General features: G+C 51.7%; 1 protein-coding gene across 1 annotated transcript in view; it reads left to right on the top strand.

The window, feature by feature from the left end:
* Bbs4 (Bardet-Biedl syndrome 4) overlaps nucleotides 1-18,962 on the top strand; it is a 43,837-nt gene that overhangs the window by 24,199 nt on the left and 676 nt on the right. The window contains exons 7-18 of the mRNA XM_013518828.1: nucleotides 2,601-2,654; nucleotides 3,817-3,944; nucleotides 6,983-7,037; nucleotides 7,732-7,800; nucleotides 8,641-8,793; nucleotides 8,893-9,064; nucleotides 10,902-10,971; nucleotides 11,435-11,576; nucleotides 12,084-12,285; nucleotides 12,899-13,085; nucleotides 13,918-14,276; nucleotides 15,860-16,016. Of these exons, the coding sequence (XP_013374282.1) occupies nucleotides 2,601-2,654; nucleotides 3,817-3,944; nucleotides 6,983-7,037; nucleotides 7,732-7,800; nucleotides 8,641-8,793; nucleotides 8,893-9,064; nucleotides 10,902-10,971; nucleotides 11,435-11,576; nucleotides 12,084-12,285; nucleotides 12,899-13,085; nucleotides 13,918-14,276; nucleotides 15,860-16,016 (1,748 nt within the window). The remainder of the gene's footprint in view (nucleotides 1-2,600; nucleotides 2,655-3,816; nucleotides 3,945-6,982; nucleotides 7,038-7,731; nucleotides 7,801-8,640; nucleotides 8,794-8,892; nucleotides 9,065-10,901; nucleotides 10,972-11,434; nucleotides 11,577-12,083; nucleotides 12,286-12,898; nucleotides 13,086-13,917; nucleotides 14,277-15,859; nucleotides 16,017-18,962) is intronic.

The following is an 18,962-nucleotide window of genomic DNA, read 5'->3' as shown; positions in this document are numbered from 1 at the left end:
TCTCGTGACCCCGGTCCACTAGACCTCTGACTCTTTGGGCTTAGGCTGTATTCTCATGTTCTCTAAGTCCTTGTTCAGCAGCTGCTCCTCTGCTGACTCTGGACCTTTCTGGTTCTCAAAGGCAGGGGCAAGAGTGACTCGTTGTGTGACATATATTCCTAGGGGTTTCTCCATGTCTGAATGATTCATGCATGTCTGTGAGTGTGCCTCTGCAGCTGGTGTGTGGTGGGCCAATTGTGTCATTGCTTCTCTGTGCCATGATAGTTCTCAATTGCATGGCGGTGGCTGGTCTGAAGTCCAGTGCGCCAGCGTGTGCCGCTGCGTGGCTTTCTGGACACTGGGGGCCCTCCTCCTGGGCATCTGTGCGGCTGGGGGCCGGCCTGAAGGCCAGTGCTCCCCGCCGTGCGGCTTTCCAGGTACCTGCAAGGCTGGGGGCTGGCCAGAAGGCTGGCGCTCCCCGCTGCCCAGCTTCCCTGTGACAGATGCTTGAAAGTGGACAGCAGGAGACAAGAAAGGCCAAGTTTCTCCTGTCCCACACCACGTTCTTTTTTTCTTCTTTTTGGTTTTTCTCTGGTACCAGAAATCAAACTCATGACCTTGCGCTTGCCAGACAGGTGCTGTGCTGCTGAGCTAAATCCCCAGCCCCCCCTACCACATTCTTGCAGCACAGTGACACGTGAAGTGCACGCGTTTCCAGGGCGGCCACGCTGCAAGTCCCTGTGCTGTGTACATGGACAGGATTTTAACTGCAGTTAAAGAAAAGTCATTTTTAAACCTGGGAGATGTTTATGAAACTTGGGACATCTGAACATAATTGGATACTGTTTGATATGATATAAAGCAGTTACTAATCTTTACAGGTGTGATAATGGTATTATAGATAGGTTTTTAAAAAAGACTCTGGGAGGCTGAAACAGGACAATCACAAGTTTGAGCCCAGCCTGCACAACTTAGTGAGAACCTCTTTCAGAAAAAGGCTGGTGGGCCAGGGATATAGCTCAGTGGTGCAGTGCCTGCCTGGCAAATGCAAGGTCCTGAGTTCGATTCCTGGTACCAAATAAAAGGCTGGGGGTGGGAGTGTAGCTCAGTGTGAAGGCACTGAGTTTAATCCTCAGTGCCACCAAAAAAAAGAAAGAGTAGCTGGAGTATGGATTGAATAATTGCTGAGACAAGATGATGAATGCATGCCGATTCTACCTTTGCACCGCTTAGAATAGAAAACTAAAAAAAGACCGAAAATTTCCAATGGTGACCCGTTCTGTGTTAAGCAGATTACTTAACCTCTCTGAGCTTTCCTTATCTGTAGGACTGGAAAAGTGCTGATGTAAGAGATTTGTTGGAAAAATGAAGGTAACACGTAACTGGCACGGAGTTGTTTAGAACTGGGGTGGTGACAGTGGTTGCTATTTTGTCCTCACTTTAGGGACTTGGAAAACGCTAAACTGGTTGGCTCTGGGCTCTGTGGCCTGGGTTCTGGGACAGGCACATCGCCACCGCTACAGGTGGGCCTGACACTTCCCCACCTGCCCGCTCCTGCAAAGCCGCCTTGTTACGAAGGTTTTGAGGGACTGCACACAGGAAGGGTTAGGGCATGGGCCTTGCTCTTGCAGGAACTAGAACCTGAGAAGCTGTCTATAGCCATGGTAGTTCCTCTGCATGTTTGCTTCCTCTTTTCCATTTGTAGATCAGAGTTTGACAAACTTTTCATTAACCAAGAAGCAGAAAGCATTTTGAGCTCTGCAGCTTCCTGCAGACTGTTGGAGTGCCTTAGGCCTGCATTTCGAGTGTCAGAGAGCCACATGAACCAATGATCACCACTGAGTTTCAGTAATAGTTCACAGAACGGGGCAGAGAATGAGTTGGTCAGTGTGCTGCAGTTTCCTGACTTTGCTCCCTTCTGCAGAAGGCCTCCAGGGACATATGTTTCATCAGAGTGGCCACCAGGTGGCGCCTTCAGCCCCCATCCCTGGTCGCCTTGTGAATTTCTTGCCCGCTGCCAGCCAGGACTCCAGTCCAATTCCAGAGGCCCAGGAGAGAACACTGGTTCATGCAGGTGTCCCCAGCTAGACAGGCAGACAGGGCTTTTTTAAGGATGAAGCAGGGACTGTGGGCCGTGTCTTGAGAGAAAAGGGACAAAGGATGTGGGTAGTGGGCAGATTTTGGAGAGATGAGGGTGTGGAGCCACAGATAGGAAGGTCGCCTGTTCAGTCTGCTGTTATCTTTTTTTGTTGTTGTTTTGTTGTTGGTCTTTTTGAGACAGGGTCTTGCTATGCAGTTCAGGCTGGCCTTGAACTCACTTTGTAGCCCAGGCTGGTCTCGAACTCACAACGATCCTCCTGCCTCAGCCTCTCGAGTGCTGGATTACTGGGGTGCACCACCAGGCCCGGCTGTTGTCTCTTATCTATAATTTACAAATATATATTAAGGAACTTACTGTGTAGAATTATATATAGCTAGCTATGAACTCCAGTTTAAAAACCGCTAACTCTAGTGCACGTTTAAAAGTTTAGCCTTCAGCAGGCAGTGACAGTCTCAGCTGCCTGTGTTGTCTGCGCTTCCTGTGGAATTGCATCTAAGCTGTTTCCTTTGTTCTGCTGTAGGAGATCTGCCACAACCTAGGAGTGTGCTACATGTATCTGAAGCAGTTCCACAAGGTAATTAGTGGACAGAAGTGGGATTTCTCTGACGACGCCCTGTTACAGAGACAGAGGTGTGCTGCACATTTTGTAATCTCGTAGAGCTTTTTGGAGGTGAAAAATTAAAAATGCCTTTTTGTCTATTCCCATTTTTTCCTTTTTCTTTGGTGGTGCTAAGGACTGAGCCTAGGGCTTTTTTTGTTTTGTTTTGTTTTTTTGAGACAGAGTCTCGCTATGCAGTTCAGGCTGGCCTTGAGCTCACTTTGTAGCCCAGGCTGGCCTCAGACTCACAATGATCTTCCTGCGTCAGCCTCCTGAGTGCTGGGATTACAGGCCTGTGCCACCACACCTGCCCTTTATTAGGTGTTTTGATGGTAGCCATTCTTTCTGGGGTAAGATGTAGGTTTAATTTGCATGGCCGGTGATAATGAGCGTTTCTTCTTGTGTTTATTGGCCATTTGTTCTTCTTCTGTGAATGTCTATTCATGTTTTTTGCCTGTTTTTGACTGGGTATATTAGTGGGAGAGTCTAATTTTGAGTTCTTTGTATGTTCTCTTTTTTGGGGGTGCGGGGTGAGACAAGGTCTTGCTGTGTAGTCCAGGCTGGCCTTGAACTCACTTTGGAGCCCAGGCTTCCCTTGAATTCTTGGTGATTCTGCTACCTCAGGCTTCCAAGTGCTGGGATTACATGCACCACCACACCCAGTTTATATATTCTTGGTGTTAGTCCTCTGTCCAAAGGGTAGCTAGCAACAATTTCTTCCCATTTTGTAGGTTGTCTCTTCACTCTGGTGACTGTTTCCTTTGCTGAGAAGAAGCATTTTAGTTTGATTCGGTCCCATTTGTTGGTTCTTTTCTACAATGATGGTGGGAATGTGGACCAGTACAACCACTAGAGAAATCAGTGTGGAGATTCCTCAAAAACGCAAAATAGAAATTCCAGCTATCCCCTTTCTAAGTATCTGTTCTTGTGCCACGGGGTTCTGTTGAGAGTCCTTGCCTGTGCCGTTCAAGAGCAGGCTGCAGAGGCAGGCGGCCCGCGCTGCTGGCTGTGCGGTGTCGTGGTGTCGGTGGCTGTGCGGTGTCGTGGCGTTGGTGGGTGGTGCGCCCTGCTAAACTCAGGCCCTGCGTCGTCCTCCCTGGGAGTGACTTGCTTCCCTTTGCTCCGTCACACTCGTCAGGCACAGGACCAGCTGCACAGCGCCCTCCAGCTGAACAGGCAGGACCTGACCTACATCATGCTGGGGAAGATTCACCTGCTAGAGGGCGACGTGGACAAGGCCATCGAAATCTACAAGAAAGCCGTGGAGTGAGTGTCTGTTTCCGTGTTTAGAGCAATGAGAAGCAAGAGTAAGCGCGTGAGCTCCCGAGCCTGAGCGCGAACGCGCGTGCGTGTGAGTTGTGGGCGTGAGAGGGAAAGCTCAGCTGTAGGTTCCAAGCTGCAGTGAATGGCTGTGACGGGGAGCTGGTTTCTTTGTCCAGGGTAGAGCACTGCTGCGTGTAGCTTGGTGACAGTGCTCGAGGTAACGGTGAGGGTGAGGGCGCCTGAGGCCAAATGGGACTGAGCATCTGGAAGTGAGTTATAAATACCACACACAGCTCCTGCTCCATTCCACTCTTCAGAACTAGTGAGGGGCAGCACCCAGCGGCAAGAGGGCAGATGTTCCTGGCACGTTTGGGTGGCAGCTGGCAATCTGCTGTGTTAGCTTCATGCTTTACAACAGACCTCAGATTTCCGGAGATCATACTGGGGACAGAAATCTCCTGGCTCAGCAATGCGCATCTGGCCATATCAGCCTGAGACCCGTGCCTTGCTTTGTTTGGTGCTGGGGCTAGAACCCAGGGCCTTGCACACGCTAAGCACAGTCTACCACCCACATGCGCCTCCAGGCCCAATGTTTTCTTTAACTTTTTATTTTCAGTACTGGAAGTTGAACCTAGGCTTTTCACATTGAGCTAACCTTTTTTTTTTTGTACCAGGAATCGAACTCAGGACCTTGCGCTTGCCGGGCAGGTGCTTGTGCCACTGAGCTACATTCCCGGCCCCCCAACCCTTTTTAAAAAATGATTTTATTGGGAATAGAGTCGCACTTTGTTACTAATTTGCCCATCCTCAACTTGAACTTGGCAATCCTCCTGCCTCAGCCTCCTAGAGTCCTGGGATTACAGACATGCACCACTGTGCCAGTATATTGCTTTAACATTACTAGGCTAATTAGGAGCCCTGCTGACAGAGGAACTGACTGGTTTTCTTGCTGTGGAGTTCCACATCTCCTTCCCAAGAACACACACACTCCTGTCTTTACTCTACAGGTCTGGTGTCTTTAAAGTAGGGCGGCTAGAACAAGGTGTTCTCAGTTTCAATTGTTAGGTCTCCGTAAGATGTTGGGTCTGTAGTTCAGGGTCTGTTATTTCTGAAAATTAGATTCTGAACTAAGCTTAGATTTCTGTTATTAGTTACCTCTGTTTTCTACCATGGCAGTAAATTTTCTGCTTGTATTAATCATACTGCTTTCTGCCTGTTCTTGAATCACTTTGAATCTAACAAAACAGAAAGCCCCTTTGGCTTGGTAAACTATCAAAGGTGCTTACAGGTTGGTGTGGGGGCGCAGGCCTGTGATCCCAGCACTCGGGGCTGAGGCAGGAGGATCTCTGTGAGTTCGAGGCCAGCCTGGGCTACAAAGTGAGACCCTATCTCTGACAACAGAACTCACAATAAACTTTTGTTGTCTGAGGCTGAGTTTCCGGGGGCAAGCAGGGAGGAGCATGTAAGTGGTTGGGGACCTCTGTGGTAGCTTGGGTTCACAGGGCCTGACTTCTGGGAGTTGCCACTTTGAGGTAAGTGCACAAAGGTCCCAAGGTGGCCATTTCCGGCGAGAGCCGAGGTTGTGGAGGGGGCGGTCCTGTTGAGCGGGGACAGTTGCTGCTGAGTCCTGGAGGCGCCTCCTGCACCTGGGGATGGAAGTGGTGAGCGCACAGTCATGATGGCGCAAGGTGAAAGGCACGTTCTCGGCACCCTGCGAAGGCTTTGCTCGGCCAGCTCAGGCGGCTCCGGCCCTGGGTCCGCGTCCGCTGCAGGTGAGCGGCTCCCGACGTCACTCCTTAGGGGCAGGAGGTCATGCTGCGCACCCTTGGAGTTCTGTCGATGACCCCGCAGCCTGCCCCAGCGTTGCTGTGGCTTTTGACCAAAACTGGTATCGTAGAGACTGAAGAGGCACACAGTGTTTTACTGAAGCCGGTGACCACTCCCAAGGGCCCCTGAGGCTGGTGTCTCTCCTTGTGTTTAGCTTGGCTGTTCATTGTGATGCTGGTTTAATTTGGAGAGTGCAGCATCTGGGGCCTTGCGGTCCTAAATGACACGGAAATGATGCCGAATGGCGTAACGAGCACAGTGGAAACAGAAAAAAGAAGCCCCGCAGGAGACGATGCCACGCGCTGCAGGCGCACTTGCTCGTAAAGCTTTATTCTTCCTTAGTGCAGTCAAGGCAGTCGCAGGCATGTTCCACAGGTCCGTTCTTAGGATGCTGGCCCTAAGAAAGGAATTTGGATTTTTTTTTTTTTAATTTGCTATGCAAACCTTGCTGCAGCCAGGGTTGAGGGGACCTACTTTTTAAATTTGCAGTACTGGGGATTGAACTCAGGGCCTTTGCACTGAGCTACATTAAAAAAAAGTTTTTTTTTTTTTAATTCCTAGATAGAGTCTCGTGAAGTTTGCCTAGGCCAGGGTTGAGCTTGTGATTCTCCTGCCTTAGCCTCCCAGATTGCTGGGTTTAGATGTGTGTTACATCACTCTGGGCTGAAGACGACCTCCTTTTACATGAATTTCTTTGGGTGAAGGAGGTGTGGCAGTGCCTCAATGTTGCACGAGAGCAGCTGGCCATGCGTGGGTCTTAGTTTTCTCTTGTTGCTGAGACAAAACACCCAACACTCAAAGTTAAAGGGGGAAAGGTTTATTTATCACAGTTTGCAGAGGTTTCAGTCCATAGTTGGCTGACGCCAAGGCAGGGTGGCATGGCAGAGGAGCAACCATTCATGGCAGCAGAAGACAGCAAAAGCAACAAAGGAAAGACAAGACTTCCTGTCCCTTATGTGTATGCAGGCTGCCACCCTAGGGCGGGTGTAGCACTCACACCCTTAATCCTCGCCGGAACTACGCCAAGCCAGTCAGTAGAGTGATTTACTAATCACATGCCCTTAATCCCAGCATCACACACTCTAGATTCAGCCACTTCTGAAAAAGTCCTATGGCTGGATGAGGCTTAGGGGGAACGTGCAGACACAAACCGTAACAGCGTGTGTGTCCGTGTCCGTCACCATCGCCTCCCTCTGAGCGTCTCTGTGTTACAGGTTCTCGCCGGAAAACACGGAGCTCCACACAACACTGGGGCTGCTCTACTTACAGGTAGGGACACCCTTCTTCACCCATGGGTGTTGGGAGCGCTTGTGGGGTCCTCTGCACTCTGATGCTGATTTTAGTAGTGGTCACAGAGTGTGTGGCTCTTACTCTGCATCTGACATTCTTTGCTAAAGGAGTTCATTTGCTTCACTTAGATGGGAAGAACTCTGGTAGCCTCCGTGCAACTATGATTCGTACCCAACAGGAAAGGGTCCGCTCTTGGGGTTGAAACCGCTAGAAGTGAGCACTCACTGGGCCTCGGGCAAAGCTGTTTCCATCTGTTCCCTCCAGCCGGGTCGTACAGGAAAGCAAGGGAGCAAAGCACGCGTTGTCCACAATGAAAAACCTCCACCGCTCTTTGCATTCCGTAGCGCAGATAGTTCTTTCCAGGTCTGCCAGGTCATAGCCCTGATGTCAGTCCTGCTCCTCTTTAAGAGGAGCCGGGAGCTCAACCTTGGGTCCCAGCTCGGGCAGCTGGCCCCACGGGACACGACTGGCCAGCTCATGTCCAGCCAAGGGGTGAAACACCGTAAATGTGGCAGAAATAGTTTTGGAAAATAGCTGGTTGGTCCTTACTAGGAGACACAAAATTTAAAAACCCACAAATACAGGGACTTCTGCTTTCCTTAAATGAGCAGGTGGTTGTGTTCAGGCTGCAGCTGGCCCTCTCCCTCATGCAAATTCTCTGCTTTTCTCCAAGCTTGGTGTTTACCAAAAGGCATTCGAACATCTTGGAAATGCACTGACGTACGACCCCACCAACTACAAGGTACGGCGGGCCGGAAGTGGAGGGGCGACCTGACTCTGAAAGCAAGTGGGGAAGCTTCCTTTTGGGGAGACTGAGAAATGGGTCATTATCCCTGTCACTTGCAGCACTGGGACCAACCTTAGCACCTGCCGGGCCAGTGCTCTACCCTTCAAACGTGGCACTTCCTAGATGAAAATATTATAAATTGTGGCACCTTGCTTGGTGCCATCCAAGAACAGCTGTTTTAACCAGGCCGTGAGCCCCGCGGAGAGCACAGTCACAGTGCTGTGTGGAGGTGCTGCTTGAGAAACTGCAAGGCCTGTGCGACTTGTCAGAAGTGACTGGTGAGGTGACTTATGGAGCGCAGTGACTGCAGATGACAGTGGTCAGATGTGACCAGGGAGAGGGCAGAGCCTGCGTGGATGAATGGCTCCAAGGAGATGCAGCCAGCAGGGCTGTTCAGCACCCAGTCCCGACGCAGGGCGCCAGGAAGCCCTACGTAGCTCCGGCCTCGCGTCTCCCCTCGCCTGGAGAGCCTAGAGCCCCGGGCTGGCTCACCTCCGAGTGGCCACAAGAGCAGGTGTTTCTGAGCCCTGGCCACTTGGTGTACACGCAGGGCGGCCTTCCTGCAGTACTGGCTTTCCGGCTACTGTAGCAGCGGGGGTAAATGAGCTGGGTAAGACCAGTGACCCCCGGTACTGTGTCAGAGGGTCTCGAGGTAGGGCTTGGGACACTGCTCACGCACGTCTGTCCCACCAGCAGACTCCTGGAGGAGTCCCAGTCCTGTCTGCTGACGGCCTGCGGCGTGCACGCCGCCGCCCTGGGTCTGACTGAGGACTGGCTCTCCACTTGGGTTCTCAGGCCATCCTGGCGGCAGGCAGCATGATGCAGACCCATGGGGACTTCGATGTTGCCCTCACCAAGTACAGAGTTGTAGCCTGTGCTGTCCCAGAAAGTCCGCCTCTCTGGAATAACATCGGAATGTGTTTCTTCGGCAAGAAGAAATACGTGGCGGTGAGTGCACCCCGACCCTGCTTGTCGCCTCCGTCCCCACCGTAGGTGATGGGGTCTATGGAGCTCGCCCTGCTCCTCACGAGGCCCCTTTTGCCATAGGCTATCAGCTGCCTGAAGCGAGCCAACTACCTGGCCCCCTTCGACTGGAAGATCCTGTACAACCTGGGCCTCGTCCACCTGACCATGCAGCAGTACGCGTCCGCCTTCCACTTCCTCAGCGCGGCCGTCAACTTCCAGCCCAAGATGGGGGAGCTCTACATGCTTCTGGCTGGTAAGACGCACAGGGAAGGGAAGGGGCTCCTTAGGGGGAAGAGGAGTTAAACCATAGGCTGCTGGCTAGAGGCCCCGTAGAAGCCGTTCCCAGGAGACCCTGTAGGGATCTGGTGCGTGTCCAAGAAGTAGGAGCTGTAGGAAAGAAGAGAGGAGAGAGTACTGCTTGCTTCTCACTGGAGGAGCTGCCCACACCCTGCCAGCATACATCGAGATCATCCCTAGTTTGTCTCTTACCGCTCTTCTCTTGGCTTTCCCTTGAGGGAGGGGCAGTAGTGATCAGGCCTGGGACCTTGCAGAGCCAGCACACTACAGTGACCACGCCCCCATACCCCTTTCCACCTACACTGAATTCAGCCAGGTCCCAGAGAGCGAGCGTTACGAACTGAGGTTAGGAGGACCTTGCCCGTACTGCGAGCAGTACGTACTCAGGTAGACTCGCGGGATTATGCAGTAAAAGGCAATGATGAGTAGCAACTCCTGGTTTTGCTGGGGTTAAATAGTTGGCCTATGAATGGTGTTTTTGCTACTCTATTGTTTTTTTTTTTTTTGTCTTTTTGAGACAGGGTCTCGCTATGCAGTTCAGGCTGGCTTTGCGCTCACTTTGTAGCCCAGGCTGGTCTCGAAGTCACAAGGATCCTCCTACCTCAGCCTCCCAAGTGCTGGGATTACAGGCGTGCGCCGCCATGTCCAGCTATTTTTAGAACTCTAATATAACTTGTCCCCGGAGTTCCGAGTCAAGCTCTAGGGCATGGCGTATGGAGTGTGGTTCCATTCTTGAAACTATTTAGCCACACAGATGCTAAACTTCGTCACAAAAATGAGTTAATCAGGCAACTACTTTCAGTCATTTAAAAGTACTGACCAGGGCTGGGGTGGTAGCTTAGTGTGGAGTGCGTGCCTAGCAAGAGCAAGACTTTGGGTTTAATCCTCAGCACCACAAAAAAAGAAGTGCTAAGTATCTGTCTGGGGAATATTTTCTCCAAATACTAAACTTACTAAATGGAAACCCAGCAGATTTTTTGTGTCCTCCTCCAGAGTGGTTTTCTGGTGAATTTTCTTGGTCTTATTATGGGGTGCAAAAGTAACTGGGAGGCTTGAATGCAAAGATCCCCCAGTCCTAATGGGGACACAGAAATGGCGCAGGTCTTCACATGGACCCCGCAGGATAAGCTGGGTGTGGATAGCACAGTGGCCGAGGGTGCGGTGGTGCTCAGCCGGGTAAGGTCGTCCAGGCCCGATCAGGGAGGGCTGCGGGGATGGCAGACACAGTCTAGCCTGTGTTTGTCTGCCTGTGTCCTAGAGCTCCTTGCAGGCATTCTTTGGTGTATTGCCTGGTTTTCCTGCTTTACAAACACTGTGGGAAATACGGATTAAAAGCGGGGTGCGCGGTCTGTTGCTCCATGAAAATGTGTAGGTGATGGTTGTTGGCGATGGGAACCAGGGATGTGGTCAGATGCGGTGTGTGGACAGGAATGGAGGTGGCTGGGGACGCAGGGGGAGATGGGAAGCTTGACTGGGGCTTGACGTAGGGGAGTGCCAGAAAAGAAACTGCAAGCAAAGTATAGTGCTACACGCCTGTAATCCCAGCACAGGAGGCTGAGGCAAAAGAGTTGCCGAGAGTTCGAGGCCAGCCTGGGCTAGACAGTTGAGTTCAAGGCCCACCTGAACTATCTATAAAGCAAGATGCTGTCTCACAAAAAGCAAAACTGCAAAAGCAGGGTGCTCAGAGGTTGCAACTGACTGCCCATGGAGAGGGGCGCGGCTGAGGCTGCGGGAGGAGTGCAGTGGGCTGGTCTTCGGGGGCTCTGTTCTCCAAGCTGGGCTCCCTGTTGCAGTGGCCCTGACCAACCTGGAAGATACGGAGAATGCCAAGAAAGCCTACGCGGAGGCGGCCCGCCTGGACAAGTGAGCTGCCCCGTGGGAACGGTGCCGGGGGACTGGGTGCTGCTGTGTCGGCCCAGCTGTCGAAGGATCGGTTCTGAGCAGGCAGGGCGAGCCCACAGGCCACGTTCAGTGATTGGAAGGCCCACGTGGGCTGTGGACGTGGGTTGCCGATAAAGCTGTGGGCTCCTGGAGTGTTAGGACTCTAGGCTTAGTGTAATCTAAGCTGAGTGTCACTTCCAGGATTTGCTGCTGGTGTTTGCCACACAGCAGGGTAGGGATCTCCACCCACCAACCCCCGACTCCCACCCTGCGGAGGCTGAGAGGCCAGGCTCGTGGCACTGGGTACCTGCTTTTCCTCTTAGGCAGCGACGGTCCGCAGTGTGTGTTCCGCCCTGCTGTGCGGGGCAGAACTCTGCATCAGTTGTGTTTCGGGGGGTGGGAAGGACCCAGGTGAGCGTCCGTTGCAAAGCCCCGTCTGTCGCAGGTGTAACCCTTTGGTAAACCTGAATTATGCTGTGCTGCTGTACAACCAGGGCGAGAAGAGGGCTGCCCTGGCCCAGTACCAGGAGATGGAGAAGAAAGTCACCTTTCTCAGGGACAGCAGCTCTCTGGAGTTTGACTCTGAGGTACATCCTTGTAGCTCCCAGGGGTCACTAAGCAAGCTCTCAACACACTCATGGATCAAGGCCAAATAATCCAAATGCAGGGTATTATAAGCTCATAGCTCTTTTGGCTTTGACGTCCTTGCAGCATGAGTTTGCCGATTAGTTACCGGCTCAGACACACTTTGCTAGAAGGAAATAACAGGAAGGAAATGCAGGCTTCCTGAGTGACCTGTCAGTGGAGTGGGGGGGGGTCTGTCTCTCTGTAGCTTCCTCCTTCTCCCCCACTGCAGGAAAGGCAAGGTTTAGCCTGCCACACATCAGACTTAAACTGAGGTTTGAGATGCTGGTGGGGCCCCTGCCCTCCGCTAAGGGCAGTCGGTTTCTCTGCTGTCTGCGAAGGCTTCCTTGCGGGAAGTGCTTCCGCCCTCGACAGTCGTACCCTCGACAGTGGTACCGTCAGGTATCCCCAGGAAGAGCGGGTTGCCTCTGCCGGTCACGCTTGTGACTTTCCTTCCCGTGCTGCCCAAGATGGTGGAGATGGCCCAGAAGCTGGGAGCTGCTCTCCAGGTTGCCGAGGCTCTGGTCTGGACTAAACCCGTGAAAGATCCCAAAGCAAAGCACCGGACCACCTCCGCCAGCAAACCTGCCGGTCTGCAGCAGCCTCTGGGCTCCAACCAAGCTCTGGGACAGGCGATGTCTTCGGCAGCTTCTTACAGGAAGCTCCCTGCAGGTAGGAGCCCCACAGAGATGCAGCGGGTACGAGCCACTTACGCCCTCAGAGACGACAGCGTGCGGTCCTCAGACTCATTGCACGGGAGCACAGCACTGGCCAGGGTGGGAAAGGCGGGTGGCCAGACTAGCGCATCTGCCCGGGGCGAGCTGTGTTGTGGGAAACGCTTCTAGCATCATCAGTTGGGTGGGCCACACCCTGGGTCTTCACTGAGTGCTTGTTACTCGGTCCTCCTTTCACTTCACTCCATCGTCGGTTGGCACAGCACAGGTAATGAGGTTTCTTTTAGCGACTCGCAGACACCATAGGCCTGCTACGTCCAGAAAGTAGGGTATTTTGGAGACAGGATCTTGCTGTGTAGTTGGGGCTGGCCTTGAACTGACAGCGATCCTCACATGACCAGGCAGAGTAGGGCCGGCGCCAGTGCATTCAGAGAGGACACGGGCTGTGTGTGATCACAAGGCTCCAGGCCTGTGCAGCCTCCGCCTCCCGAGTGCTGGGGTTACAGCGTGCACCACCACGCACAGCAAGGTTTCCTCTTTAAATTCAACAGAAACCCTCATCAGTCCTGGAATCATGGAGCTGAGGGTGCCAGTTGTCTGTTTTGTTACAGGTGGAGGAACGACCCAGCTCACAAAGCCACCGTCTCTTCCCTTGGAGCCAGAGCCCACCGAGGAAGCAAGTCCAGCTGAAGCATCAGAACAAATAAGAGAGCCAGTGGCGGCACACCCCTGTAATCCCAGTACTCGGGAGGCTGAGGCAGGAGAATCACCACTAGTTCCAGGCCAGCCTGGACTACAGAGTGAGTTCAGAGCCAGCCTGCAGTACAAAGTGAGACCCTGTCTCAGAAAACCAAAACAAACAGAGCAAGTAAGAGAAAAATAGGAGGAGGTTTTCTTGGGGGAGGCTGCAGCAGATGGAGGCAGGTCACATGACCAGGCTGAGTAGAGGCCGGCGCGGGAGCATTCAGCGAGGACGCGGGCTGTGTTGGGACTGTGAGGCTCCACGCCTGTGCAGCCTGCATTGGCCTGGAGATGGAGAAAACAGCAGCAGTGCCCTGAGAGGCACGCACAGTGCGAGGCTGAGCGAGGCTGGGGTGTCAGTGAGGCCCCGGCGCTGATGATTCCGGAGGGCCTCCTGCCTGGCTGTCCAGCCCTTCCTTTGGGCGGGGCAAGGCTGCTCAGTACCCTTGTGATGACAAGCCCTGGCCCAGCTGTGGCCGCAGGCCCTGGGGTGCCATCAGTCTACCAGGCAGACACACATCTTGGATTAACCCACTCTGAACAGTCTAAAAGAAAGAAACGATGGAAGAAAGCTCTAAACTGAGGGCCAGGCTTTTAAGTGCCCGACTGCGTGTCCCCGAAGGGAATCCAGAACAAGTCCCTGCGTTTTCTTTTGCTGAGGCCCAAGTCCAGAGCTGGATCAGTCAGTGTGAGTCGTAGGCGTAAGGCCTGCCATCCGCAGCAAGGATTAAAAGTGAATCGGTCTCTTAGCAGAGGGATTTAGTGTCAGACAGTCAGTGCTGCCCTCTGACCAGCTGCTCCGAAAAGCTGTGTCCTAAAGATCATGTCACTGTTCTTTGGGCAGAGTTCTTCAGGTAGAAGACGAGAGATCACATTAAACGCGTTTTAGAAACTGTGACCGCTGTCTCCCCTTACCTGTTTCCAAGCCTGTTCGGGACTGGAGGAGGAGCGGCAGGGGCAGGCTCCTGCTTGGTAGCACCACGGCCTGGGCAGCACCCGACGTGTGCCGGCAGCCAGGTCGCCTGCGCTACTGGCTTCCACTGCGCTGTGGCACCACGGAGGGAGACCGAGTGCGTGCAGTTCTTCACGACAGGGTCCAGTCTGACACCCAAGAGGCAGCCCCTCGAGAAGTCCCTCGGTCCCCAGATCTAGACCCACAGCAGCTGGCAGACGTGATGCCCCTGCCATCCAGCAGGTGTGTCAGTCGGACTTTCAGCCTTAGCAGCTTGCTTCTGCATCAGCACGGAGGTGACGGCACTGGACTGAACGGGATTACTTAGTAAACCTGGGCAGGTTACTGAAGCGTCTCAGGGAGCGGGTGGAGCGTGTAAACTTAGCTGGAGAGGAGGGGCGACGCGAGAGAGATCTAGGAACTAAAACCCACAGCCGGGGGTGGTGGCACACCTCTGCAACTCAGCTACTTGAGAGGCTGAGACAGGAGGCTTGTGAGTTTGAGGCCAGCCTGGGCTACACAGCAAGACCCTGTCTCAACAACCAAAAAAAAATCTAAAATCAAAACTGTGGGTTGACTGTGGCAGATAACTGGAAGAGTTAAATCAACACAGGAACACGGCGCTGAGGGCCAACTGTCAAGTCTCCTACTTTAGACAGCCAACCAGTGACCTCTTAGATTTGAGTAACTGGGATTCAGGAATGAAATCGTGTGAAGGAGAGTCCGGAGTAATGTGGATAGCTGGAAACCACAGATTGGAAGGCGTCTTCCAGAGCAGGCGAGCATTATGCAGCACTCTGGGGGTGAGGCAGCGCGTCGCGAGGTTGACCCTAGCCTGAGCCACTTAGTGACGCCCTCTCTCCAAGTGAAAGATAAGGCGGGGCTGCGGGACAGCCCAGTGCCGAGGTCCTGCATCCAGTCCCTGGTGCCTTAGTGGGTAAAAACCCAGAGAACCAAGGCAGGGGAAAAAAACATATGAAAGGGGAAGCGGAAGGGCTTACAGAGGAGGCAGCAGAAGGAACAAGCACGAAAGGACAATCAGGAGTAGTGTTACAGGTCATGGGAGAACAGGCTCAGAAGGGACGGTCAGGCTCCTGAGGCTTGCAGTTACTGTCATTTTACAGAGGGGGCGCTGAGGCTGGAAGAGGCAAGATGAACTTCGAGTCCAGGTCCTGTCACACAGCTCCCACTCTTCCCGTCATCTAGCGTGGTGCGTCCTTGCTGGGGTTTGGAGACGGAAGAGGACATTAGGTGACTCTTAGTTCAGAAAGCTCCAGATAGAAGAGAGGCTTTCAGAGGTAGGACTGAGTTTGTTCCTCTGATCTGCGAACATCCGAGGACAGAAGAGGGCGGAGGTCTCTCCTCTTCCCTAAGAGAAGTGTGTGAGAAGCAGAGAATGTAAGATCAGACTGCTCCTTCCCTGCTTCTTGGGCTGAGATGGCCCCTGGCACCCACGGCCGGCAGGTAGGAAGGACTGCTTTCTGCAGCCACCTGGGCGCAGGTTCCTGAGAACACTCAGAACCAGGCTGCACACCCCTGTCCTGTGGGTGTGGGAGCTGCTCTAACTTCTGAGGGTTGTTTATATCACAGTTTGTCACAGTAAGGATAACCCCAGCACTTGGCAGCCTGAGGCAGGAAGATCACCCTGAGTTTGAGGCCAGCCTGGGCTACATAATGACTTCAAGGCTACCCAGAACTACATAGCAAGACCCTGTCTCAAAAGACCAAAACGGAACGAAACGAAAGCCACAGGAAAGTGAGGCCAAATACCTAAGTATAGGTACGGGGATTACAGGTTTGTGCCATCGTACCCAGCGATACCATATTCTTGGGAAGACTTTAAATACTATTAAGCTAAATCTCCCCAATGGATCTATAGATTCCTATCGGTCCCAGCGGTTTCTGGGTAGAAATGCACAAGCTGATTTTAGAGTTCTGTGGGAAGACAAAGAGCGAGCACATCTAAGGCAACAGAATCGGGAGAGGAACACTTCTTTACCTCAAGGCTTACTGCAGCAGTCGTCGTGGGCACTGGCGTAAGAACTGACACACAGGTAACACCATAAAGTGATAACAGACTTCACACAGTCGGTTGACTTTTTGATAAAGGCACCAAAGCAATGCGATGCAAAATGTCTTCGCAAGCGCTGGTGCTGGGACAGCTGGACAGCTGCGTGGAAAGGGTAGACTGAGGGGCTTGAGGCAGGAAGATGGTGAAAGGTACCAGATGTCAGCTAGGTCAGTGGAGTACGTCGAGGACAGCTCTGCGGCGATGAGTTAGCAGCAGTGTATTCTTGGAAATTACTAAAAGTAGGTTTTAAGTGTTCTTACCACACACCCTGAAAAAGGCCAGCTAATGCCTGTGTCAGTGAGCTTGATTTAACCATTTCACAGTACACTCAAAGGGACATATATACAATGTAGAATTACCAAGTAAAACGTAAAATAAACCTGACCCCAACCTAACATTATACACAAATGTAACAAATTGGGCATGGTGGTGCATGCCTGTAATCCTAGCACTCAGGAGGCTGAGGCAGGAGGATCACTGAGTTTGAGGTCATCCTGGGCTGCATAGTGAGACCCTGTCTGAAACAAAAACAAAAACCCCAAAACAAAAGTAATTCAAAATGGATTTATAGCCCTACTTATAAAAGCTGAAGTTATAAAATCCCTAGATATATGAAACTATGTTCATGACAGGTCACAAAGACATTGAGTCTCTGGGAATCAAGTCACAGACTTAGAGAAAATAACGTATCCCCCAAAATACCTGTATTCAGGATATTAAAAAATTATAGCTTAATAAACCAACTAAAAAAGCAGTGATTTGGACACTTCACAAAGACGTGCATGGCCAGTAAACATGTACAAAAGTGTTCATCATCTGTCACACAGGAAATAAAACCACAATGAAACCTACAGTGAAAACCAAAAATGGCTAAAACTGAACCCTGACAACTCCAAATGTTGGCAAGAATGACACAACCGTTACTATCACATACCACTAACAGGAGTGTCAGGGGGTTCCCACAGCTTTGGGAAAAGGTTCTTCACTAAGAACTCTCTCTAGATTTAAAATTTTTTTTTGTCTTTTTGAGACAGGGTCTCACTATGCAGTTCAGGCTGACCTTGAACTTGCAAAGATCCTCCTGCCTCAGCCTCCTGAGTGCTGGGATTACAGGTGTGTGCCACCATGCTGGGATCGCTCTACATTTTTATCCAGAAAACTGACAATGTGTGTATGCACTTACTGATAACAGCTTTATCCCTAAGCACCCAAGCAGAAGCTTCTGTATTTACAATGAACTACATGCAACATGGATTAACCTCTAAAACACACAATGAAAGAACCACATACTGAAGGATCTTTATTAATCTCAGAACTGACAAAGCTTATTTATGATGCGGAAAATAAGTTAGGGTTAGAATCGGGTGGGGAGGACTTGGAAGAGCACAGAGGAATGATGTGGGGTGCAGGAGTCTGCAGTGGGTTGGGAAAAAATACGCATTTGTCAGAACTTACCAAGTGGTACACTTAAAACGTGTGCAGTTTCACTACATAAAAATTTTACCTAGGAAAAGACAAGGAATTTTAAATTATTACAGTAGCTTTCAAATGAGGTAAAGCAGTCGTAAAGAGGACCTAGGAACTGTCCCAACTCAGTAGTAACGGCCATGCGCTTCATGACACGTGGCCCTCGGTGCCGAACGCTTTGCACATCCGTTGCCCACAGGCCAACAGCCCCATGAGGGCTCAGCACCACAGGAGCCCATTTTACAGATGGAGAATGTAAGGCTGATCAAGGGTCCCTTGTCCAGGACTGGACAGCGCTTGCCATCTCAAAACCTTGCGCGGATGGGGTTTGTCCAGCTGAGGTTACCCTCAGCCCACTCAAACCTGACAAAGGAAAACCGGACTGCTCACTGAGGGTTCTGGCGAGTGTGCAGATCAGCTCTTCACCAGGTCTGTAAGCCAGCAATGTTCCAGCTTCTCAGCGCCACATAAAGTCACAGGTGGAAACCTTTGTGAACAGTTTAAAGCAAAGGGTTGAGAGGCCTGAAGCCCGCCTCTTCAGCTTACCATGCCTTCAAGGTGCCTCTGCCAACTCTGGCCTCAGGGACAGCCACAGCCACACAGCCCATCTGGCGAGAAGGCAGCACGTTCTGCAGAGCCAGCTTTGCACACTCAGTCCTCACACACTTGTCCAGACATATGTTCACCAACATCTGATGAACGATCCACTGTGCTGCTTACAGCATACAATGCGTTTTGATATTTTGGTGACAACCACCAAATTGGCTTAGCAACTACTACTGCTATTAATAGCTCAAAGCTCATCTGAAGACCACTCGGGGGGTTGGGTGGAGCTCAGTGGCAGAGAGCTGGCCTGGCATGTCTGAGGCCCTGGGTTCCAGCCCAAGCACTGCAATAAACAAGAACAAAACCCCAAACCTGACACTCTGCTAGGCTACATACTGCCTGAGCACCTTTCCCGAACTGGTCTTCACTGACATTGTAGAAATTGGAGAATTTTTCAGACTATATACTCAACTTACAAAGACCGTGAGGAGAACACTTTAGTACTACTAGTGAAGTCTCAGGTTTAAAAGATTTAGAAATGATGAACTACTCCAGTTCTTGGGGAAACAGAAATCTCTTTAATCCCTTTTAATAAAAATAGCCTAGAAAGTTGCTTTCTAGTTGAACTTGGAGGCAGGGAAGGGTAAACTGACAGAGGTTTCCTTATCAAGTTACTTGCTTTTAACGGCAAGGTGTGCCATTCTCTAGGGTTACATTTTCTCTGGAAAAGAGTAATCAGATTCTTTTATCCTACACAAGACAGGGACAGAAGGTCATAAATAAAAAGCCTGAGGTAGCCGTGTGATTCCAGGAGCTGCTGTGTGGCCATCCACAAGACTGGCCTGCCACCAAGCTGTCACCAGATGCCGCAGCCATGCTGCCCTATGAACAAATTGCA

Source organism: Chinchilla lanigera, unplaced genomic scaffold (genome assembly GCF_000276665.1).
Source record: "Chinchilla lanigera isolate Chin_1 unplaced genomic scaffold, ChiLan1.0 scaffold00049, whole genome shotgun sequence".
Lineage (NCBI taxonomy): Eukaryota > Metazoa > Chordata > Mammalia > Rodentia > Chinchillidae > Chinchilla > Chinchilla lanigera.
This window is presented reverse-complemented; position numbering and strand designations above follow the sequence as displayed.